Genomic DNA, 19,002 nt, shown 5'->3' with positions numbered 1-19,002 from the left:
TTCAGCAGCCATTATCCGTCATCCAACGTCCAGCATTCAGCATCTATAAGGTGCAATGATAGAAGATCCCAGACGTCCCTCGCTCTCTCTCTCTGACCCTACCAGCCTCCTCCCTCAGCGAGTTTGTAAAGTTTTTGTGTAATATTTAAAGGAGAATGCGGGAAAGGAAACCCCTTAGAAGAAGGAATTCCGACTTTTTGCATGCAGAGATGAGGGAATGGGATTGAGAATGGAAATCGAGTGAATTTATAGGATCAGAGTGGCGGCTCATCGATGGAGAAGCAATTTGCATGATTAGTACATCCCAAACTATATGGATATATATAGATATATATATATATATGAAACAATGGCGATTAATTCCACAAAATGATTAGTAAAGAGAATACATGAAATTAAAGAAATGGCTTGTTATTGCTTTAAAAATTACATACACGTAACGTAAACTATGCTAATTAATTAATATTAAATATAATTATTACTATGTAACGAGCGAAAATTGCATATAAATAATACGAAGCGAAGCGAAGAGAAAAGAAAACCAACATTATTTATAATTGAATGTAGTTTTAACATTTTTACATTTACAATTAAGTTTTCAATTTATATAAAAGAAAGCGAAGCAAAACAAAACAAAGCAAAACAGAACGAACAAAAGCGACAAATATATACGGCAGGAGCAACAAATTCATATATACAAAATTCAATTTATGTATGTATATGTTCGATATATATGTACGTATATACATAATAATATATATATTATATATATACGAATATATATATATATGAACGAAGGGAAGAAACGCCACAAAAAAACAAAAAATATACAAATAATAACGATAATGATAATGAGTAACGAGTAATTATAATAATAAATTAATAAAAATGAAAACCAGAAATATATTTATATGAAAAATCGTCAGAAACATAATAGCATTTTGCAGTCTAAAGCCTAAATCTAAGGTTAGCCACCGCAAAAAAAAGTTACAAAAAACCACAAAAAGAAAATGAAAAAAGGGTTTGCCCAAAAAAAAAATGAAGTTTTTTGAGTCGAAACAATTTAGCGAAAACATGATTATGAAAATTTATATATAAAGGCGATAAATTGAATTATAGAAAACCAACACAACACGCAGACACACAGACACACCGTATACAGAAAGAATACAAAAACAGATAGATACACATATAGTAAGAACATTCCATCCAGTTAGTAGGCAAAATCGGGTCAGCAACCAATCTCTTCCTCCACTTTGGACCCTAGCTTTCCGTCTCGTTTGATCGATTTGTTCTATGCATCGTATCCGTATCGTTCTCGGGTCCGTTCTTTGTGCAATTTTGAATATTGAATATGTGGAATATTTTATGTTATGCCTAGAATTTATTATGTTTTTTTTTTGTCTAAACCGATTTGTAAATTGCAGTGCATCAATAAAATACACTTCCAAAATAATAATACAATTATACCAGCGCGTTCTTTTTATTATTTACCTATACAAATGTTAAATTAGCCTCTAGACATGCAAAGGTATAATGCAAAACTATCTTAAAAAAAAACATGACTAATACTAATACGAAAAAAGAGGAAAACTATTGCCATACATACGAATATATGTACATATGTATACATACGTATGTATGTATGTATGGGGCTTAGTTTTTATTGGCCTCAAAGCAGTGTGGAAAACAGGTAATAAATCAATCTAAAAAACAGAAAGAACTCAATAAAACAGAATTATGAAGGAAATTCTACGGATAAGTGTTTGAAATTAGATGGGGGTTCGGGTTCCCATTCCATCCCAATCTATTTTGTTTAAATAAAACTGCATTAAAACATTTCTTTTTGTCTTTTTTTGTACACATGAATTTTCATTTTTATTATTTCTCAGTTTCTGTTACTTCACATTACCAGCGCTGCTTAAACGCTACCAACTTTAAAATCCCTTCCCCATTACTTGCTCCAAATACAGATGTTTTTATATGTATACCTACTATATTTGTTCGATTTTTCGGTTTGTGAGACATGTGCTTACGATTAGAGATACTCGCAGTATAGACTCGTTATCGAGACATTAAAAAAAAAAAACGCTCAAAGAAAAACCAGAGAAGTTGAAGGGTTCACGAGGATGGGTGTATGTATCTTCTTAGCATGAGTGTTTCGTTATATAGCTTAAGTCGACTTTAAAATTATATAAGATATAAGTTTAAAGAGTTCTCCGTTTGTTCAGCATGGAGCATCGGAGCAAAGATATTACGAGTGGAGTCGTGGGCATGGGCGTGGGCTTGGGTGCCTGATTTGGAATCTTCTGCTTAGTAATCACTAAGTGGACTTTTGTTGCCTGTATTGTATGTGGTTTGTTTCGTATTATATATGTATGTATATATAGCTTGCCAGCAATAATCCATCCCATTGCATCCCATCCATCCATCCGTCACTCATTCAATCCTTCAATCCTTAAATCCACTTTAGCTAAAAAACTCGTCGGTTTTCCAGCTTTCAAAACGTGTGTTCTAGTCTTTGCGTTTCTGTTTCTTTTTTTATATTTATTTGAATTTGTTTTGCCTTTGTTTTTGTATCTATATCGATTTTAATGTAACAAAATAATTTACGATTTTAAATGAAAACCATCAATTGTTTGTAATATTTTATTAATACATTTATATCTAGAGCTAAGTTGAAGCTTGTTTCGCATGCACTAAACTTGCATTTCATTTCAACCTTTCTGCTATTCTTGTCGTTTTTTTTTTTTTTTTGATTTTACTTCAATATATAAAAATATTATTTATTGGATTTTTTTTCGAGTACATTTATACGTTTACTCCATTACCTAAATAGGTTTTTGTTTTTAATGGGTTAATATTTTATTTGTAGTTCTTTGTTTCATTTTTTCTAAATTTCGTTGCGAATTTTTATTGTGGAGAAATAAATTGTGTGTGTGTAAGAATATTGAACTTGGGGATTCCTGAAGAATCAACCTGAACTATCGAAATAATCATCAATATTTTGGCGCACCTGACTAGGACATTTCTATCCGTATGGATAAAAGTTCCTTGGTCAGCCAGGCTATTGAGGTAAACAAATAAAGAATCTATATATGATTAATCGAGCTATTGAATGCAACATCTTCCAACAATCAACATTGAGCTAAGCTCAGAATTTTCCATTCTAATCTTGGTTCCACAATAATCAACGGCGAATCGAACCGAAGAATCAAACTGGTGTCAAGAATGTTATCAGCTATAGAACCAAACAATTTCGAAACAATCGATTAACGATTAAATCAATCAATAACTATCTGTTCTGCACCGTGGTTATACATACGAGTATGTATGTACGAGAAGAATTCTTCTGTATGTGAGTGTGTCAGGTTCTGGACGTTAGGTACACAAGGTAATCTTAAGGTCATCAGGGTACAAAAATGCGTATAATGTGGGTATACGGTCTGTGGTGTATGTTTGTATATCGGACTGACTCTCCTTCACTGAGCAGCAAAGATCTCCTAGAGATGTGTAATCGGCACAACCATAGTAGATACACACGATACGATACAATGTATACGATAAATGAGCAACAACCGAAAGAATACTGTTTCGTTTCGTTGCGTAGGTTGTAGGTTAAATTAAATACTAAGTGTATGCTGTGGATACTGAGGATCAATTGTATATACATACTCGTATATGTATGCATAGTGCCCTTCATATACAACATATACCATTGAGCCTTCGATACATTTGGTTTATGTTTTGTAAGTTTTTATTTCGATATTCAATTTGTATCGATATTCCTTTCCATTCCGTTTGGTTTTGTACAGTTTTTCAATGGGAATTGGGAACTGGGAATGGAATTTGAATCCTTTCGAGTAATCGTTCCTGTAAAATGTGTGTGTTGTTGTATAGTAATTAGAAGTCTAATTTACAGATACAGATATTCCGATTTGGGTTTCCGCGTACTCAGCATTTAGCATTCAGCATTAATTCACGGCTTGTCGGGGTTTATCGTTTATATATGTATGTATGCATGTATGTATATAATAGTTAGATATATTAGCTGGTAGTATCATACGTATAGCTATGTATACGAGTACGAGTACGAGAGTATGCTTCCCATGTGTATATGTAAATGTATGCGCATATATGTATAACTGGAGACTGGTACACAAAGCGAAACATAGACATAATGTTCATCTTAACGATTATGATAACGTTAACGCTATCCGTCTTACATAAGTACTATATGTAGCGGTATTTTTTCTATATATATAATTATATATATATATATGCGTATATATATATGTATATGTGTGTATGTATTTCTCGTTTTTCGATTTGTTTCGGTTTATCTCAATTTTCTTAGATCTAGGTATAGATATACACATACATATACTATATGATGAGCCATATGTCACTTGATCTTGTATAATTGTATTCATTTTTCTTTTTGTTTGTTTGTTTTTTTTTTTGTTGTTTAATATAATGTTGTCGCCTCACTTGTATATCCGTTTATATATCTTTATAAAAATTATATAATTTAAAGCTTGTTTGTTACGTTCCAACTAAATGTACAAAATCTCAAATTTCGAATCTCGAACAGAACCATTTTATAATGATGAACAAATACAGGGCTGTGCTGAGAGCATGTTGCACAACCAAAGGTCGCACAACTCCTCGATCGGGGTTGTTACCCCGTTAATGCTAATTTTCTGTTTTTCAAACATACAACTGAATTTTCATAAAAATCACCCTGTAAATTGTATTCGTTTTCGATCTATCGTTTACTCGCTTACTCGTTTACACGCTATGTGTTTTTTGTTTTGGTTTATCTCTTAATCTAATATAAATACAAATACATTCAATAAACGTGATTCGCTACGACGGAAGCTTTTGTTGGTTGGTTTTTATTTGGTATTTACAAGTTCGTTAGGATAAAACTTAGCATCATAAAGAAATCAAAGACTATAAGAGAGTGTGGGTGGTGTGTGTCCTGCTTTGAACTTTGAACTACTTTGAGTTGGCTTTGTATTGGTTCCCGATCCTCTGGACTGCGTATAAAAAATAATCGAACTCTTTCTTCTCGTTCTCTCTCGGTCACGCTTTGTTATATTTTAGGAATATTGTTTGGCATTTCAGTCATCAGCTTAAAACGAAACTAAGGGTAAACTAAAAAGATGGACAAAAAAACCTAAGGGTACATCAAACAATATATGCACTAATATTATACTCAATTGATATATACAACCTCTCGCAAATTTATGTTAATTCCTTTTTGTTTTTCTCTTTTTTTTGGCAAACTAATGTCTGGTACAAAACTAAACTAATTTTTCAACTAATTAATGTGTGTATTTTCACTTGCTTTCACGGAGTTTCCTCAGCGGTTCTCTATTTTCGTACAATACAAATTTACGCTTTAATTGCAATACAATATTTTTGTGAAGTTCTCACTCGATTTGTTTTCTGTTTTCTGTTAAAGATTTCCCCGATTGAATCAATCAGACCAAGCAATAAGTTTCGTGAAACGCGAACAAATTGTGGATCGTACGGGATCGTACGATATCGTGGTACGGTACGGACAGCTTCACCCTGTGGCCGGCGGCGAGACACCTTTTGTCTAGCAACTGATTTCGGAATGATTGTTGTTGTCCTTGTACCGCTCCGCGTAGCCCTGGATGGTGAAGGGGGGCTCCCGGTCCCCGGCAGCACCCGCAGCTGTCGGACTTTCCCCATTAACAACAGCGCCATTGCCATTGCCATTGGTCATGGCCTTCGGTTCCGGCTCGCCCTTTACCTGGACATTGGCGTACGACTGCTTGCCCGGCGGTAGGCCATTGGGTAGGCTCTTGGCCAGGGTCGATGGATCCAGCGTGATCCCATCTAGCTGAGAGGCGAAGCACTGAGGCGGTGTGATACTCGTCGGCGTCGGTTGCGGCGTGTCCAGACTGATAAGCTTTCCCTCATGGTCGTGAGTTTGGCTATCGACGACACCCTCTGCGGCATCTTGCTCGGCGGCCGGTTTCTGTTTCGCTGCTGGGGGTAGAAGTGGAGAGGCGGCTTTGGGTGGGGTGGGGACGCTAATGGGCGCCGTGGTGGTGATGGGCGCTCCAGCGGCCAGTAGGGGCTGGTCACTTTTTGAGTTGGGCAAGATGAAAGAGGTCTCCAACTGCTGGTCATGCAGGACGACCGGCTTGGGATGGGGCGTCGCTGGCGAGGATACCGCTGGTGGAGTGCACGCGCTGGCGCTCGCCTGCTTGCGCTGGGGCGGGATGTAGGCGGAGCCGCTGGGCAAGTGCTGCGCGAGATGGCTGGGAAGGGGGACCAGGTAATCAGGTACGGCCAGGCAGAACTCTTCGCCATTGGGTGGGCGGATGATGGTGTCGTCGCGGTCGGAGGACGTCGATCCCAGGATATTGGGTAGCGGCGCGTTCATGATGCTCGGATCCTGGGAGCAGCTGGTCAGGTGTTCCATCAGGCTGGTAAATGTGGGACGGTCCTCCGGCGTCGGGTTCCAGCAGTCGGCCATGATCTTGTATATAGAGACGGGACATTCGGTTGGGGTACCCAGGCGACCGCCTCGCACCACGAGCTCCATCACCTGGGTGTTGTGTTGGCCCGGATACGGGGAGCGCCCTAGGCTGAAGACCTCCCACAGCAGGATGCCAAAGGACCACACGTCCGTCTTGGAGGTGAAGATGCCGTCGAGGAAGGCCTCCGGGGGCATCCACTTGATCGGCAGCATCGCCTTGCCGCCCTTCCGGTAGTAGTCCGATCTGTAGATGTCCCGCGACATCCCAAAGTCCGCAATCTTCACCACGCGACCTGGCCCCTTGCTGCTTAGCAAACAGTTGCGGGCGGCGATGTCGCGATGGATGAACCGCTTGCTCTCCATGTAGCGACAGCCCTTGGCCACGTCCAGGGCGCAGAATAGCAGGTCCTTCATGGTTAGGAGCGAAGGCCTCTCCGGTGTGTTCCGATTCTCGCGCAGGAACTTCTGCAGATCCCCACCGGCCAGCAGCTCCAGGACAATGTAGTAAGGCTGCCGGTCGAAGCAGACACCGATCAGGTGCACCATATTGGGGTGGTTGAACTTAGCCATGATGGCCGCTTCCTTGAGGAAGTCCTCCTCCTTCTCACGCTTTGGATCCTCGCGCAGGGTCTTCACCGCCACGCCCATCTCCACGGCATCACCATCGCGATGGCGGTACAGAGCCATGTAGACCTCACCAAAGGCTCCCTTGCCCAGAGCACTGCAATCAGAAAGGGAGGAGGGATTAGCACGAGGCTGGATGTGGAGGTGGAAGTGGTGGAACTTACTTGACCAACTGGAGACTGTCGCGCCCCACCTGCGGCAGGCTGTTCACATCGATGTGGCCGTTAAGGATGGCGTCGCAGCCGTAGTTCGGATTGAAGTTGTTCAGGTTCGAGTCGTCGATGTTGTGGCGCAGTCTCGTCAGCTGCAGGTCCTGCTCTACGAGCATTTTGTGGCGCTTCTTGGTCTGCTTCTTGCGCTGATAGCGATTGTCTAGGAGGGTATCAATCAGGAATTAGTATTTTTTTTAGTACTTGATTCTCCCGACTCGACTCCACACTTACATAGCATAAAGATGAGGGCCGCTATGCAGAAAAAGAGCACTGCCAATGAAAATATCAGTATGGAGACCAGGTGTTGGAAGGAGGACTTGCCCGCCTCCTCGCGGATCTCGCAGGCCGTGTTGTTGTCCTTTTTCAGGCTCCAGCCGTCCGGACATATGCAGCGCACCTTCGACCGGAACTCGTCCATGGCCACGCATCGGTAGTCGCAGCCACAGCCCTCGATTGCCGGTATGATGATGACGGATCCCGGGCCACTACTGGCCCCCGCATACACGTCACCAATCTCCCGCAGGCTGCGGGAGGCGCTTATGTACGAGCTACCGCCCTCACCGTTTGACTCGTTCAGATAAACATCGCCGCCGGCATAGCCGCCGCCTCCGCCGCCCGTGTTGCAGCCACCTCCGCCGCCTCCGAATCCGCCCTGGCCATGGCGATGGACAGTGGTGCCATTGTCAGCCAGCTCTACATAGCAGGAGTGTCCGCCGCGACCGCCTTGCAGCAGGGCAGCCCCATTGGTGGGACTCAGAGCCTGATCCTCCTTGGCCCGCCAGCCGCCTCCTGGTCCGGCTGTCTTCTTGTTCAGCGGCTCGCCATTGATCTGTCCACTCTCCGGCGCCTGCAGTGGCTTCGCCTTCTGGCCGTGCTGGAAGTCCTCGTCTATGTACTGGCCAATGCCCAGGCCTCCCCCTCCGCCGGCCACCAGAAGCGGCACAGCCTCATTCTTGGCCTGATTCAACAGGAAGACAAAAGAACCACCGCCACCACCACCGGCGCCGTTCTCAATGTAAATGTTCTTGACCATGTCCTGTTTGGATCGGAAGCTGTACTGTGCAAGATCCAGGTCGTGGTCAGTGCCACAGCCGGCCTCCTTCAGCGCGCCCATGGACTTGATGCATGCGTTCTCGCCTTGCTGGCCAATCAGAAAGTAGAGCTCCTCGTTCTTGTGCAGCTCCAGCACAGCCACGGCAACAGATCCGCGAGAACTGCCCACGCCACCCGATCCGAGTCCTCCACTGGCTCCCTTGGCAATGATTCTGGACGGAAATGGAGGAAGGATTGCATTATTGTTTTAGGGAGATCGGTTGAAGATCGGTTCTTACGTGTAGTGCCCCTCGTTGGGCACCTTCCACTTCTGCATGCCCTTGTAGCTGCTCTGATCCTCGACCACATGCACCTCTCGCAGAATGTGGGTCTTGTTCTGCTCCTTGTAGGCGCTCTCGCACTGCGATTGAGTGGGCCCTATCATGCCCCGAGTATCGCAGCTGGTTAGCTCCAGGTCTGAGGAAGGAGAATGAAGATTTAATCACCGTTCCCGGTTCCCCACACGGAGACTAAGATTTACACTTACAATTGGTATATTCAAAGTCTCGGTAGGTGGGACTCTTGAGGTTCTGTCGCACATCCCAATAGTTGTAGCCATTGAGGTGCTCCTCGGGAATGTTGAGGCCAAAGCACTCGGGGCTCAGGGAAAAGTCATCCACGGCCACATCCGAGTAGATTCTCATGCCCATTCGGGCCTCAAACTGAAGATAGTATCTGCGATAGATGAAAATAAGGTTAAACAATATCCCATTAATCAGCTATTTCTCTCTCTCTCTTCCCTTCTCTCTTACTTGGACGTAATATTGGGCAGGACGTACTCGGCTCTCAGCCAATCGCTGCCCTGGTTTTTGGTGCTCCACCAGAGCGTGGTGGTTATGTTCTCCTTCTCCTTCATCTCCACCACGGAGAGGTTTATGCTGCCGGGATTCTTGCCGAACTGATGGATGAAGAACCGCACGACACAGGAGTTCCGGTACGGGGAGTCCGGATTTCCGTGCACCGATGGCGGCGGATTGAACGTCTTGCTCAGCATGATGGCATTGCTGGCAAAGCCGATTATCGAGTTCTTCTCCGTATCGTTCATGTGCTGATTCATGTTGACCAGCATATAGTAGCCGCTGGTGTTGTTCAACAAGTGCTGCAGGGTATGATCCCCATCGGGCCCCGTGTCGTGAGTGGGTGACGAGCCCGTGTGGCGCGACCAGGTGAGAGTAGTCTTGCCCGAGTCGCGCCAGCCGCACCAGTCCTCCTCGAAATCGCAGCGACCGCCATAAGGTATTTTGTCTGTGAAAGAAATCGGGAAGCAAAAGGTGACTTGGGATCTATGTTGGATCATCTGTGGTGACTACGATCATTATTATTGAGTATTTTTCGGATATTTTGAGAGAAGATTTGGCTTAGCTAAAATGCGTGATGCATATGTGTGCACGCATACATTCAAATAGGGTAAACCCTCAACACGAGAACATATTGTATGTGAGAGCCGTCTTACAGGAAGATAGCCGAACGCGACAACTCCCCAGCCGATGCTGATGCTGTGCGGACGTTTCGCTTTTATGCGGTAATACATCTATTTACTGTATGGTTACTGTATTGAGCAAGATCGAACCAATCCTATCCGAATAAAGTGTTCTCCAAAGTGTTTTTCACTCACTCACCGCATGACTGATGCTCGTCTTCCGCTTCGTCGCAGTCACGTGTAATGTCACAGACGCGTGGCAGATGAATGCAAACGGGCACTCTGTTGTTTGTGCACTTGACCTGCGACGTACTGCATTTCTCCGACTTGGTGCCCTCTGGAAAGCAGTTCACCATCCGCAGATTGTCCAACGCCACATGGCCCTTCTGTCCGGCCTTCAAGTCCGGCACGATCTCGAACACTATGCGGAAGTCGCGGGAGATGCGCCCCAGGCGATACACCTTGCGCGTCCACGTGCGAAAGTTGTCGCCCTGGATCTCGGCCGGCACCCAGCTGCTCTCCTGCGTGTGGAGTGGCTCAACCACCACGCGGGACAGGCCGTGGCTCATATCGCTCTGGTGCATGTACACCTCCAGGAAGCACTTCTCCATGGTAGTGCTGAACTCCGGAGAAGTGAGATTCAGGGGCTTGGTGCTGGGCTGAACGCGGGCGTACAGAAAGTGTCCGTTGGCGTCGTCGATGCTGTCGGCCACTGGCCCTGGTAGGAGACCCGTCATGTTCCGCTTCGCCAGCTCCGTGCCGGTCATCACCTGGAAGCCGTCCGGGTAGTCCACCCAGGACCAGCTGCAGGGCGTCTCAAAGTTGCACTTGACCCCCAGCTCGTACTCGTACTCCGAGGATGGAGTGGACTCCGTGTGGGTTGAATATGTGTTCTAAACGGAAAAGGAAATTAGAGAATCCGGAGAATAAGTAGCTTTAGATTCGTACCGCATTGGGTTCCGTGTCCCTGATGCGATCCTTGATCTCTTGTATCAGATCCACGGGCACCCCCTGGGGGCTGACCACGGGATCGCCTTCAAAGTTGCCATGGGTGACTCCGCCAGCGGGCTCGTCCGCCTGGTTGAGGCTCTTCTTCAGTTTGTAGAGCTCGCTGATGGAGTTCTTGCGCGAGTACATTCGCTTCGGCTGCTGCTCGTCCACGCCAGCGTACAGCGGGGGAAAGCGGGTGGAGTAAGGTCCCACCACGGGTCCGGCTGTCATGGCCGCTGCGCCGCTCGGCTGACGTAGCTGCTCCCCATAGCGATCCGCGGAGCCCATACCCAGACCGAGGCCGTCAATGCGGCCTATCGAAGAAGTACCGGAGTAGGAGGGATATCCGGCACTGCTGCCGGAGAGGCCTCCACCGGGACCACCCACCGATGGCTTCATCAGCTCCTTGCGCAGTGACTCCATGCCTCGTCGGGCAAGATTTTGGCGGCGTCGCGTCTCCCGTCGCCCGCCGGCCGGTGGTGGTCGAGAGCCAGCCTCCCCCTCGTAATCATCGTAGATTCCCGTCACCGTGGGCTGTGGCTGTGGCAGAGGTAGGGGCTGCTCGTGCACCCTCCCATTCCGCAGCTGCTTGCCGCCCGGCCCCCAGTTGTTGTTGTTGTAGTTGGACAGCGCGTTGAAGGTGTGGTTGGCGAGCAGTGGTCGTTGGGCGAGAGCTGGACCCGGACCCGGTCCCGGGCCCACGCCCACCCAAATGGCCAGTACCAGCAGCAGCCAGGCCCAACCCTGTTGCTTTAGCCGGGGCATCCTAATCGGATCCCAGATCCCCCAAATCCCACTCTGACCGTGTCCGTGTCAGTTTCCGCCTACTGGAGGGGGCTGTTTCTTGTGGGTGGAGAGTAGGGTGCTGTGTGGAGCGAGAGTCCTCTAGTGAGTGATTGAGAGTGGGTGTGGGGTGAGTGTATCTTGGCTGGATCCTGGCCGGACTCTGTTCGATGGATCTGTTCTTAACTTTTCGTGGATTTCAATGAGCGCGGATGGCCGCATTTAAAGTTCTTTAAATGAAAGCAACACATTGCTGTGGCACTTATCCGTGTGTTGTTGTTGGTTGTGGCTCCCCTACAGGTGATGTGGTTGATGATTTGTGACTTCCGGGAAAATCTGTAATTAATAGGAATTCAAAAACTGTGAGCTGTGATTAATGAGATAAATGGTATTTGATCTTTCAGCAGACAATTCTACCCACGTAATGACCTTCAATAATTGTTTATTTCAGATGCATACACTTCCCTATATATAATTTTCACGAATGCATTCCCCAGACCTTCAGACTCATGTCAAATTCCAGGAAACAGCTGCCCCCCGGAAAGCAGCCAGGAGCTTCCAAAATTGCCATAAAGTTTCGTTTATTAGAGAACGTGTATTAGGCACATACAAAAGGCCCTATACACGGCCCCTACCACTGACCACATACCACTCGAATCCACCCCCCGACAAGGGCTAAAATCGATGACAGCCTTCAGATTGCCTGACATCTGGCCAACAGCAGAGGGAGCAGCAGCACCAACAGCAACAGAATTGCTGTTGACGCAGGCCGACTGCTCTTTTCAATTATTCCTGTTCAGGTTTTTTGAAATGCAATACGGATACGGAAATTCGGAAAAGGCTCGGGAATTCGGGTCAACTGTAGGGACTAATTGGAAAGGCCAGAAGCATAATCAAGAGCGGGCCTTTCTGCGAATCGTGGTACACAATGGCTGAGCCCATGCTCGGGAATTCCATGTGCAGTGAGTCTTTAATTGTCGAGGCATCTGAATCAGATTCCTCGAATCGGATGTGCATCGAAAGGTGCATTAACAAGAAACATTAGCTTGGAAATTTCACGGTATGGGCTCTTCTATGGAATCAAAGCAGGAATTGATATGGAAATAATTTAATACCAACCAATTACAGTTCTTTCCCAGATAGATACCTTGAATCGAATTTGTATCAATAACAGGAGGTGTGTGCTGCAGGAGCTAACACGAAAGAGCTGTCATGGATGGTAGTTTTTAGCTGATGAAATTTCGCAGAAAACCAGCCACACAATCGGATTATTTCACTTCCTAGAATTCCCCAGGAGTAAGATAATCAAGCAGAAAAGTCCTTCCTTCTAAACAATGTAAGCATTGATATGGAAAACAAATTTGATATCAACTTCATCAATATAAAAGTTATTTCCCATGAAGTGCAATAAAATTAATTTGAAGATTCGCGCACTGGTAGTTTTCCATGAAAAGCATATAATTGCAGTGCCGAGTACGGAGTAGTTTCAATGCGAATTTATATTGAATATCGAATCTATGGAACAAAAATGAAATAAACTTCAGCTGGGATTCATGTATATGGTCTGATGGGGGTACTCAGTTTCTGCCTAATAATAATAATAGGAGCTTCGGATAAAGCTGAAATAAGAGGTGTAAAACTACTTTTTATAAATTTCTTTAAATTCTTTCAATTTGTCATTCATATTCAATATTTATATAGATATATAGGCATATAGGCAATATTTCTTAGAATATTGGTACTTATTTCTGGAAAAATATGTATTTCCATGGATATATTAATAATATTTTTGGGGTCTTTTATTTGGATGTCGTACATGGGCGTCGTACAAAATCACTTTTAACATTTCGCGTGGCCACACAAACACCTACATATACAGATCCCTATATGAATATATGTATATACTCGGACACACACAAGACACAAATCCATATCTCACAGATACTTTCTTATGCCCCCAAGTATTTTTTCGCATTTTCTCTTTGGGATTTGTGTTCGCCTGCCGAATGAATACTGCATTTATTGTGTTTGATTTTTTCAGAATTCGCTTTCTTCTTCAGCTCTTTTCTCGTGTCGTTTGCCTGTTTTCTTGTTTTTTGTGGATACTAGACTTGGGCATAGACGACTACCGAAAGAATGAGAGAAAGATAGAGAGAGAAAGATGGCTGAAAGCTGTGGTAGGAAGTAGCTAAAGCCAGAGAGAGAGGGCGAAAGAGATGGAGTCTGCCTTTTCCCTCTTCTTGTTGTTTGCCTTTCGCTTTTTCGCATTTTCTAGTCTATTATTTTGGCCAAGTGATGGCCCTTCCTCCCCCTTCACCGAAAAAAAGGAAAAAAAACTGAATATTGGGCTAGCTAAAAAGTTGGGAAATTCTCTTCTCGACAAAAAAAAGGGAAACTCTCTTAGTTGTCTGTATGTGTATTTGTGTGACCCTGCTTATGGTTGTGTGTGTGTGTGTGAAACTTCATAGTACGCAAAGTATGCTATACAAAATGGCTGTCGCACAGTTGTACAACGGCGAAAACAACAACAAAGCGGAATTGTAAATCGCACACACATACACAGTCACACACACATGGATAGAACACGCCTCGTGAGAAGAAATGCGAAAAAATCGAATAACCAGCGAGTATCTTGAGAGTTTTTCTTGTACTCCCCCCGTCTTCAGGCCGCAGCTACAGCCACAGCGAGTAAAGAAAGGAACGGCAATTGAAGCTGAAAGTTCTGCGAGTAACGGCACACAGAAGCAGCTGCAGCGGAATGGAACGGAGCGGAGCGGAGTAGCTGCAAAAGTTGAGGAAACTAATACAAACTACACTACCCGCTGAAGGAAGCCCCGCACCCCCGCCGGAGAAGGAAGCTAAGAAAATTCGAGTGGAGCAGCCGGGGAGTTCAAGACACGGACAAGTGTCCCACTGAGGGGACATACGGTGACACTCACTGCGGGTGGTGTGTTTCCGCTGCTGGATAAGAGTGGATTGGAATCATCGGAGATGTGGGGACCGTCTACTTTGTGTATAGTTATAATTGGAGAATTACTAGTGTGTCGTCACCTTTGAGGTCAGAAGTATCAGAAATATGTCATTCCAGAAAATGAATAGCAGAAGGACTCGATCTACATCTTTCAACAAACAAATGTTGAAGATAGTCTTCACATGAAAACGAAACATGTTAGAGTAGTTTCCTCAAGGAGTAGGGAGTAACAAATTCGATCAACCTATAATGATGTATATAATGGAAAGGAGTATCAAGAAAAACATGAAACACGAAAACTTGACCATCTTTTAAGAATCGTAGTGTTCTTTTAGCAGCATCTATGGGTCCTGTCGACTCTGAAAAATGAATTATCAAACTGCTCTGCTGCTAGTATCTTTTCCAGAATTAATTTCCCCGAAACCTACATGGCAAAATGCCTCCCTAATTGATTCCGAGCCAGAGTTCTCTCAATCTTTCTACGAAAGCGAGTACTATGTATGTGCCTTTTATTTGCTTGGATAATTACTATGCTTTCCCCAGCTCGTTTCGTTCGACTTTTCATCGAAAATCTGGGCACAAATTTACCCAAAAGTAAATATGTGCGGTGGAAGGTACCTGAATTTTTCCCGTTAACTTTTTAATCAAAGTGCAAATGTTTGGCCACATTTCGCAGGACAAACACACATGCACTTGTACTTGTACATTACATGGATGGTTGGATAGGGGTATGTACGATGTACGAGTATCTGTATTTTGCAGATACACATGCGGCGGGTCCCCCGCTGCTGCCACAGCAGCAGCCACAGCAACAACAGAGGCGAGTGGGGCAGGCAGGCTGCGTCAACATCGCAAATATTGCGCTGCCGTTGGTCCTGCTTGGATGCTGCTGCTGTGTCCTGTGTGGCAGCATCGAATGCGAAACGCAGCCTCGTTTTTGTCGACTGCGCAGAATACACACACGCACAAACACAGACACAGATACTCGTACAGATACAGTCACAGACGCGCACACACATGGGAACATGCCTCCGCAAAAGCTGAGGAACGTTTCGCTACTAATGGCGCAGACAAATTGTTTTGCGTATCTCACAGATACATAGAAGCCGAGCCACAAAAGATACTACACACCGAACTCACACACACGCTCCCACACACACACACTCACGCAGAATAATGAAATTTTCTCTGCAGCTCAACAAATTTTTCATTCGATTTTCCATCAAATTTTTGTTTGATATCGTATTATTTTGCATGTCCTTTGATGTGCTTTTCTTTATACGATTTTCCGCTTTCACTTTTCCAACTATTTATCTATCGATGGTTTCATATTTTATTTGCATTTACCATAGCTCACACTTTTTTATTCGTTTTTTCTCGTATTCGTTTTTTGATGAGGTGAATGAGAATTTTCAATTCTGCTGTGAAAATTTGCAGCAGAACAAAATTCCAGTTTCTCAAAAATTATCCGCCCGAAATGAAAATCAAATCGTCAAAACTTTGCACGTTTTACACTAGGAAAATGTTCACGTTTTCACTCCGCTTTTCATTTGCTTCTGAATGCTGCCACCCGTGAATGCTGTGGATGCTGCTGTTGTTGTAACATTTTTCCAAGCCCGTGCTCTTGCTCTGGCTCTGGCTGTTCTTGGTTTATTGTACTGTTTTGTTGCTCTTTCTCTGGCGGTCCGTCCATCCGCGTCTTTACGCTAAATACTTGCGCGCACGTCGCTCGTCAAACGAAGACTGAAAATGGGGAAATTCTCATCGTCCGGCCAGCATCAGAAGCAGAGGAGCAGAGCGGCATCGTGCTTGGGCATCGACATCGGCATCGCCATCTCCCGGAGTTTAAACGAATATCCTGCGCTGAAATCGAGCTGCGTTCAGGATACAGACACGACACACAATACGGGCTCGGAAATTCCCATCACTCGCTGCCGCCTCCACTTAGCACTCGCCGCTTACCCCAGCACTCGCTGATATCCGTCGAAAGCTGTTGCTGCTCAGTGGGCTTGGTCTTCGGTGGGCTGACAGGAAGAGTGAGCTCCAAGGAGAGACTTCGCTCACTGGCGCACTCTGGTGGTATGCGGGCTCTGGGAAATTAATGCAAACGGCTGGAAATTCAATTTGGCTCCATCAGCCGTTGCAGCAGGGTAGGAGCCAAGGGGTGGGATATACGAGTACTCGGTTGTGCGTCAGTTTTGGCCTGAACCACGCGTCCTTTTTCAATTTTGCACTGCAGCTGCTACTCTTGGGGGCGGCGGCACTGTGGATAAGTCTGGGTTCCGGGGTCCTGGTTGGCGGTGTATCCGGTCCCTGGTACCAGGCGCGTGCGTTTGTAATTTCATCTAATCAGAACATGAACGGATGCGATACAAATGCACTTATCAGCTTCTCTTCCATCCATTGCCGTTTTATCCGGTCCGTGAAAAGTTCTTCTCTATTGGGGGAGAAGCCCGCTGAGGCCGGAGAAGCCTCTGCACTTATAAACTATATATTTCCGCCTGCTGTTGAGGTGGCATCCTGTTGCTTGTCGTTTAGATTGGTAATTAAAAGCCAGCGCACTCCAAGGTGGCATACACTCTCTTCAAAGGCATGTGATAGACAGGTAGGTACGTGGGTAATTACATGGGCAAAAATGAATTTCCTGTTAGATTAAAATCAACCTTGACTAATCAAATCAACCTTGACTAATGAGTGACTATACTTACTATAAAGATCAAAGCAGTAAATAACCTTCGGCGAGAGCTCGATTGAGTGCCATTTTCAGGATGTAAAGTCATCTCGTAGTAGGAGAAGTGCAGGGGGGGCATATTGCACTTTAGAGGGAGGGCAAGAGAGTTGGTCAGAGAAGACAGAGATAGATCCTTAGGGTATATGGCGGGGTTTGTTTTTGCGAGAAGTCTCAGTACAACCGATCGGTAAATATGTTGGTCCGCATTTCAAGAGTCCTGTGCACAGATCAGTCTTAAAGTTATATAGTACTTAGTCTTCATCTTTCGTGGACCAAGAAAATATTTGCTTATGTTGGGATAAGAAATAAATTTGCTGGCAGTCGCAAAATCCATATGAAACATGAAAATAATGACGACAACAAACGGAAATGGGCGACGCGACACAGCAATCACTACAAATATAAGCAAAAAATGAATATGGAATCGGCGCAGATGAAAGTACTTCAAGATACATATATGTAGTAGGTATGTATAGATACATATATATATATCCATAGAATATACATATACGAATATAAATATATATTTGTAAAAGACGACGGCGGCTGCAGGAAAATGCGGCAGACAAGAAGTTCTCGGTTGAAACCATTAAGAAGCGAGGTCAAAACGTCTCGGGAAAGACCGTTCCGATCGGAATAAAATCTCGATATCTACTATACGAGTATTAATAAAATCCGAATATCATCTCTCTGGCACTCTCTATTCCTCTGCGGTTCTCTCGGATTCTTCTGATTTTTTGCAACGCGACGGTAAACGCGGTCGTAAAATGTTTAGAGATGCGCAAATTACCGAAACTATTCCAAAATGGCGCATAAAAGCATCACTAGATGCACTTTGTATATGGTAGATGTACACAAGAATTTGGAGGAACTTTTCCTCAGGGTGCGTTATATTTATAGATCAGTAAAGAGGGGGAAACGAAAGGGAACGGAACGGAACTCACGCTGTCACATCGAAGCGTGCCGGGCACGTGTCTTGGTGTATCTTTGAAAGAGTTTATCTCATTATAGAACCGAATAAATGTACATATATAGGAGGTATCAATTGGGCCTCAATTGCGGGCTAATTCACTTTACTTCGCACACATGTACTGCTCTGCTACGGCACGAGTGTCTAGATAGATGAATAAAGATTCTCGACTGTCGACTCTTGAGATTCCACGGAGCAACAGAGAACTGAAAGAGACGACCGCTCGCCGACGACTGACTAGAGATGCGGATGCGAATCGCAGCAGCTGTGATCGGGCACAATCGGACACAAGTGCTGCGGAGGCGTCTTGGTCTGCGCAACTCTCATCTCATTCCCTCTCCCATCACCTCTCTGGGATTGCTGGGCTGCTGCTTCTCACGGCCGCCGCCTGCATCCTTGACTCTCTCTCTCTCTCTGTCGTTTGTTTATTTGTTTGTTTGATTTCTTCGCGCTGTGTCAAGTGCTAATACAATTGGAACCGTTGACTACCCACAGGTCACAGGTCACAGCGGGTCTCAATGGGTCACAGCGGGATGGCGGCGTCAGGACAGAACACCGAACTACCTGCAGCGTGGAGTTCTCAACCGATCAGCCAGAAGATCTATGGATGTCTGGTTGTGGTTCTGGTTCTGTTGAAGGGAGAACTATTTTTAGCAGCAGTCAGACAGTGCGACAGTTTCTCCTTCGGT

The 19,002-nt window shown here is 45.0% G+C and overlaps 1 protein-coding gene across 2 annotated transcripts; it reads right to left on the bottom strand.

Moving 5' to 3' along the window:
• Nucleotides 1-4,302: 4,302 nt before the first annotated feature.
• Nucleotides 4,303-18,520, bottom strand: LOC6601606 (ALK tyrosine kinase receptor). 2 transcript variants are annotated; one of them, XM_026985235.1, is made up of 9 exons: nucleotides 18,288-18,520; nucleotides 10,817-11,977; nucleotides 10,068-10,761; nucleotides 9,201-9,693; nucleotides 8,936-9,123; nucleotides 8,688-8,865; nucleotides 7,588-8,621; nucleotides 7,309-7,516; nucleotides 4,303-7,241 (listed from the first exon to the last, which is right to left on the bottom strand). In XM_026985235.1, the coding sequence occupies exons 2-9, from the start codon at nucleotides 11,621-11,623 to the stop codon at nucleotides 5,609-5,611; spliced, it is 5,235 nt and encodes a 1,744-aa protein (XP_026841036.1). In that variant the 5' UTR covers nucleotides 11,624-11,977; nucleotides 18,288-18,520; the 3' UTR covers nucleotides 4,303-5,608. The 2 variants fall into 2 exon arrangements, with proteins under 2 accessions (XP_026841036.1, XP_026841037.1); XM_026985236.1 differs by lacking the exon at nucleotides 18,288-18,520 and adding an exon at nucleotides 15,960-15,977.
• Nucleotides 18,521-19,002: the final 482 nt, after the last annotated feature.

This window comes from Drosophila persimilis, unplaced genomic scaffold (genome assembly GCF_003286085.1).
Source record: "Drosophila persimilis strain 14011-0111.01,24,50 unplaced genomic scaffold, DperRS2 tig00000002-arrow-pilon, whole genome shotgun sequence".
NCBI classification, from domain to species: Eukaryota; Metazoa; Arthropoda; class Insecta; order Diptera; family Drosophilidae; genus Drosophila; species Drosophila persimilis.
Note: the sequence above shows the minus strand (reverse complement) of the source record. Positions and strands in the feature narration are given on the sequence as shown.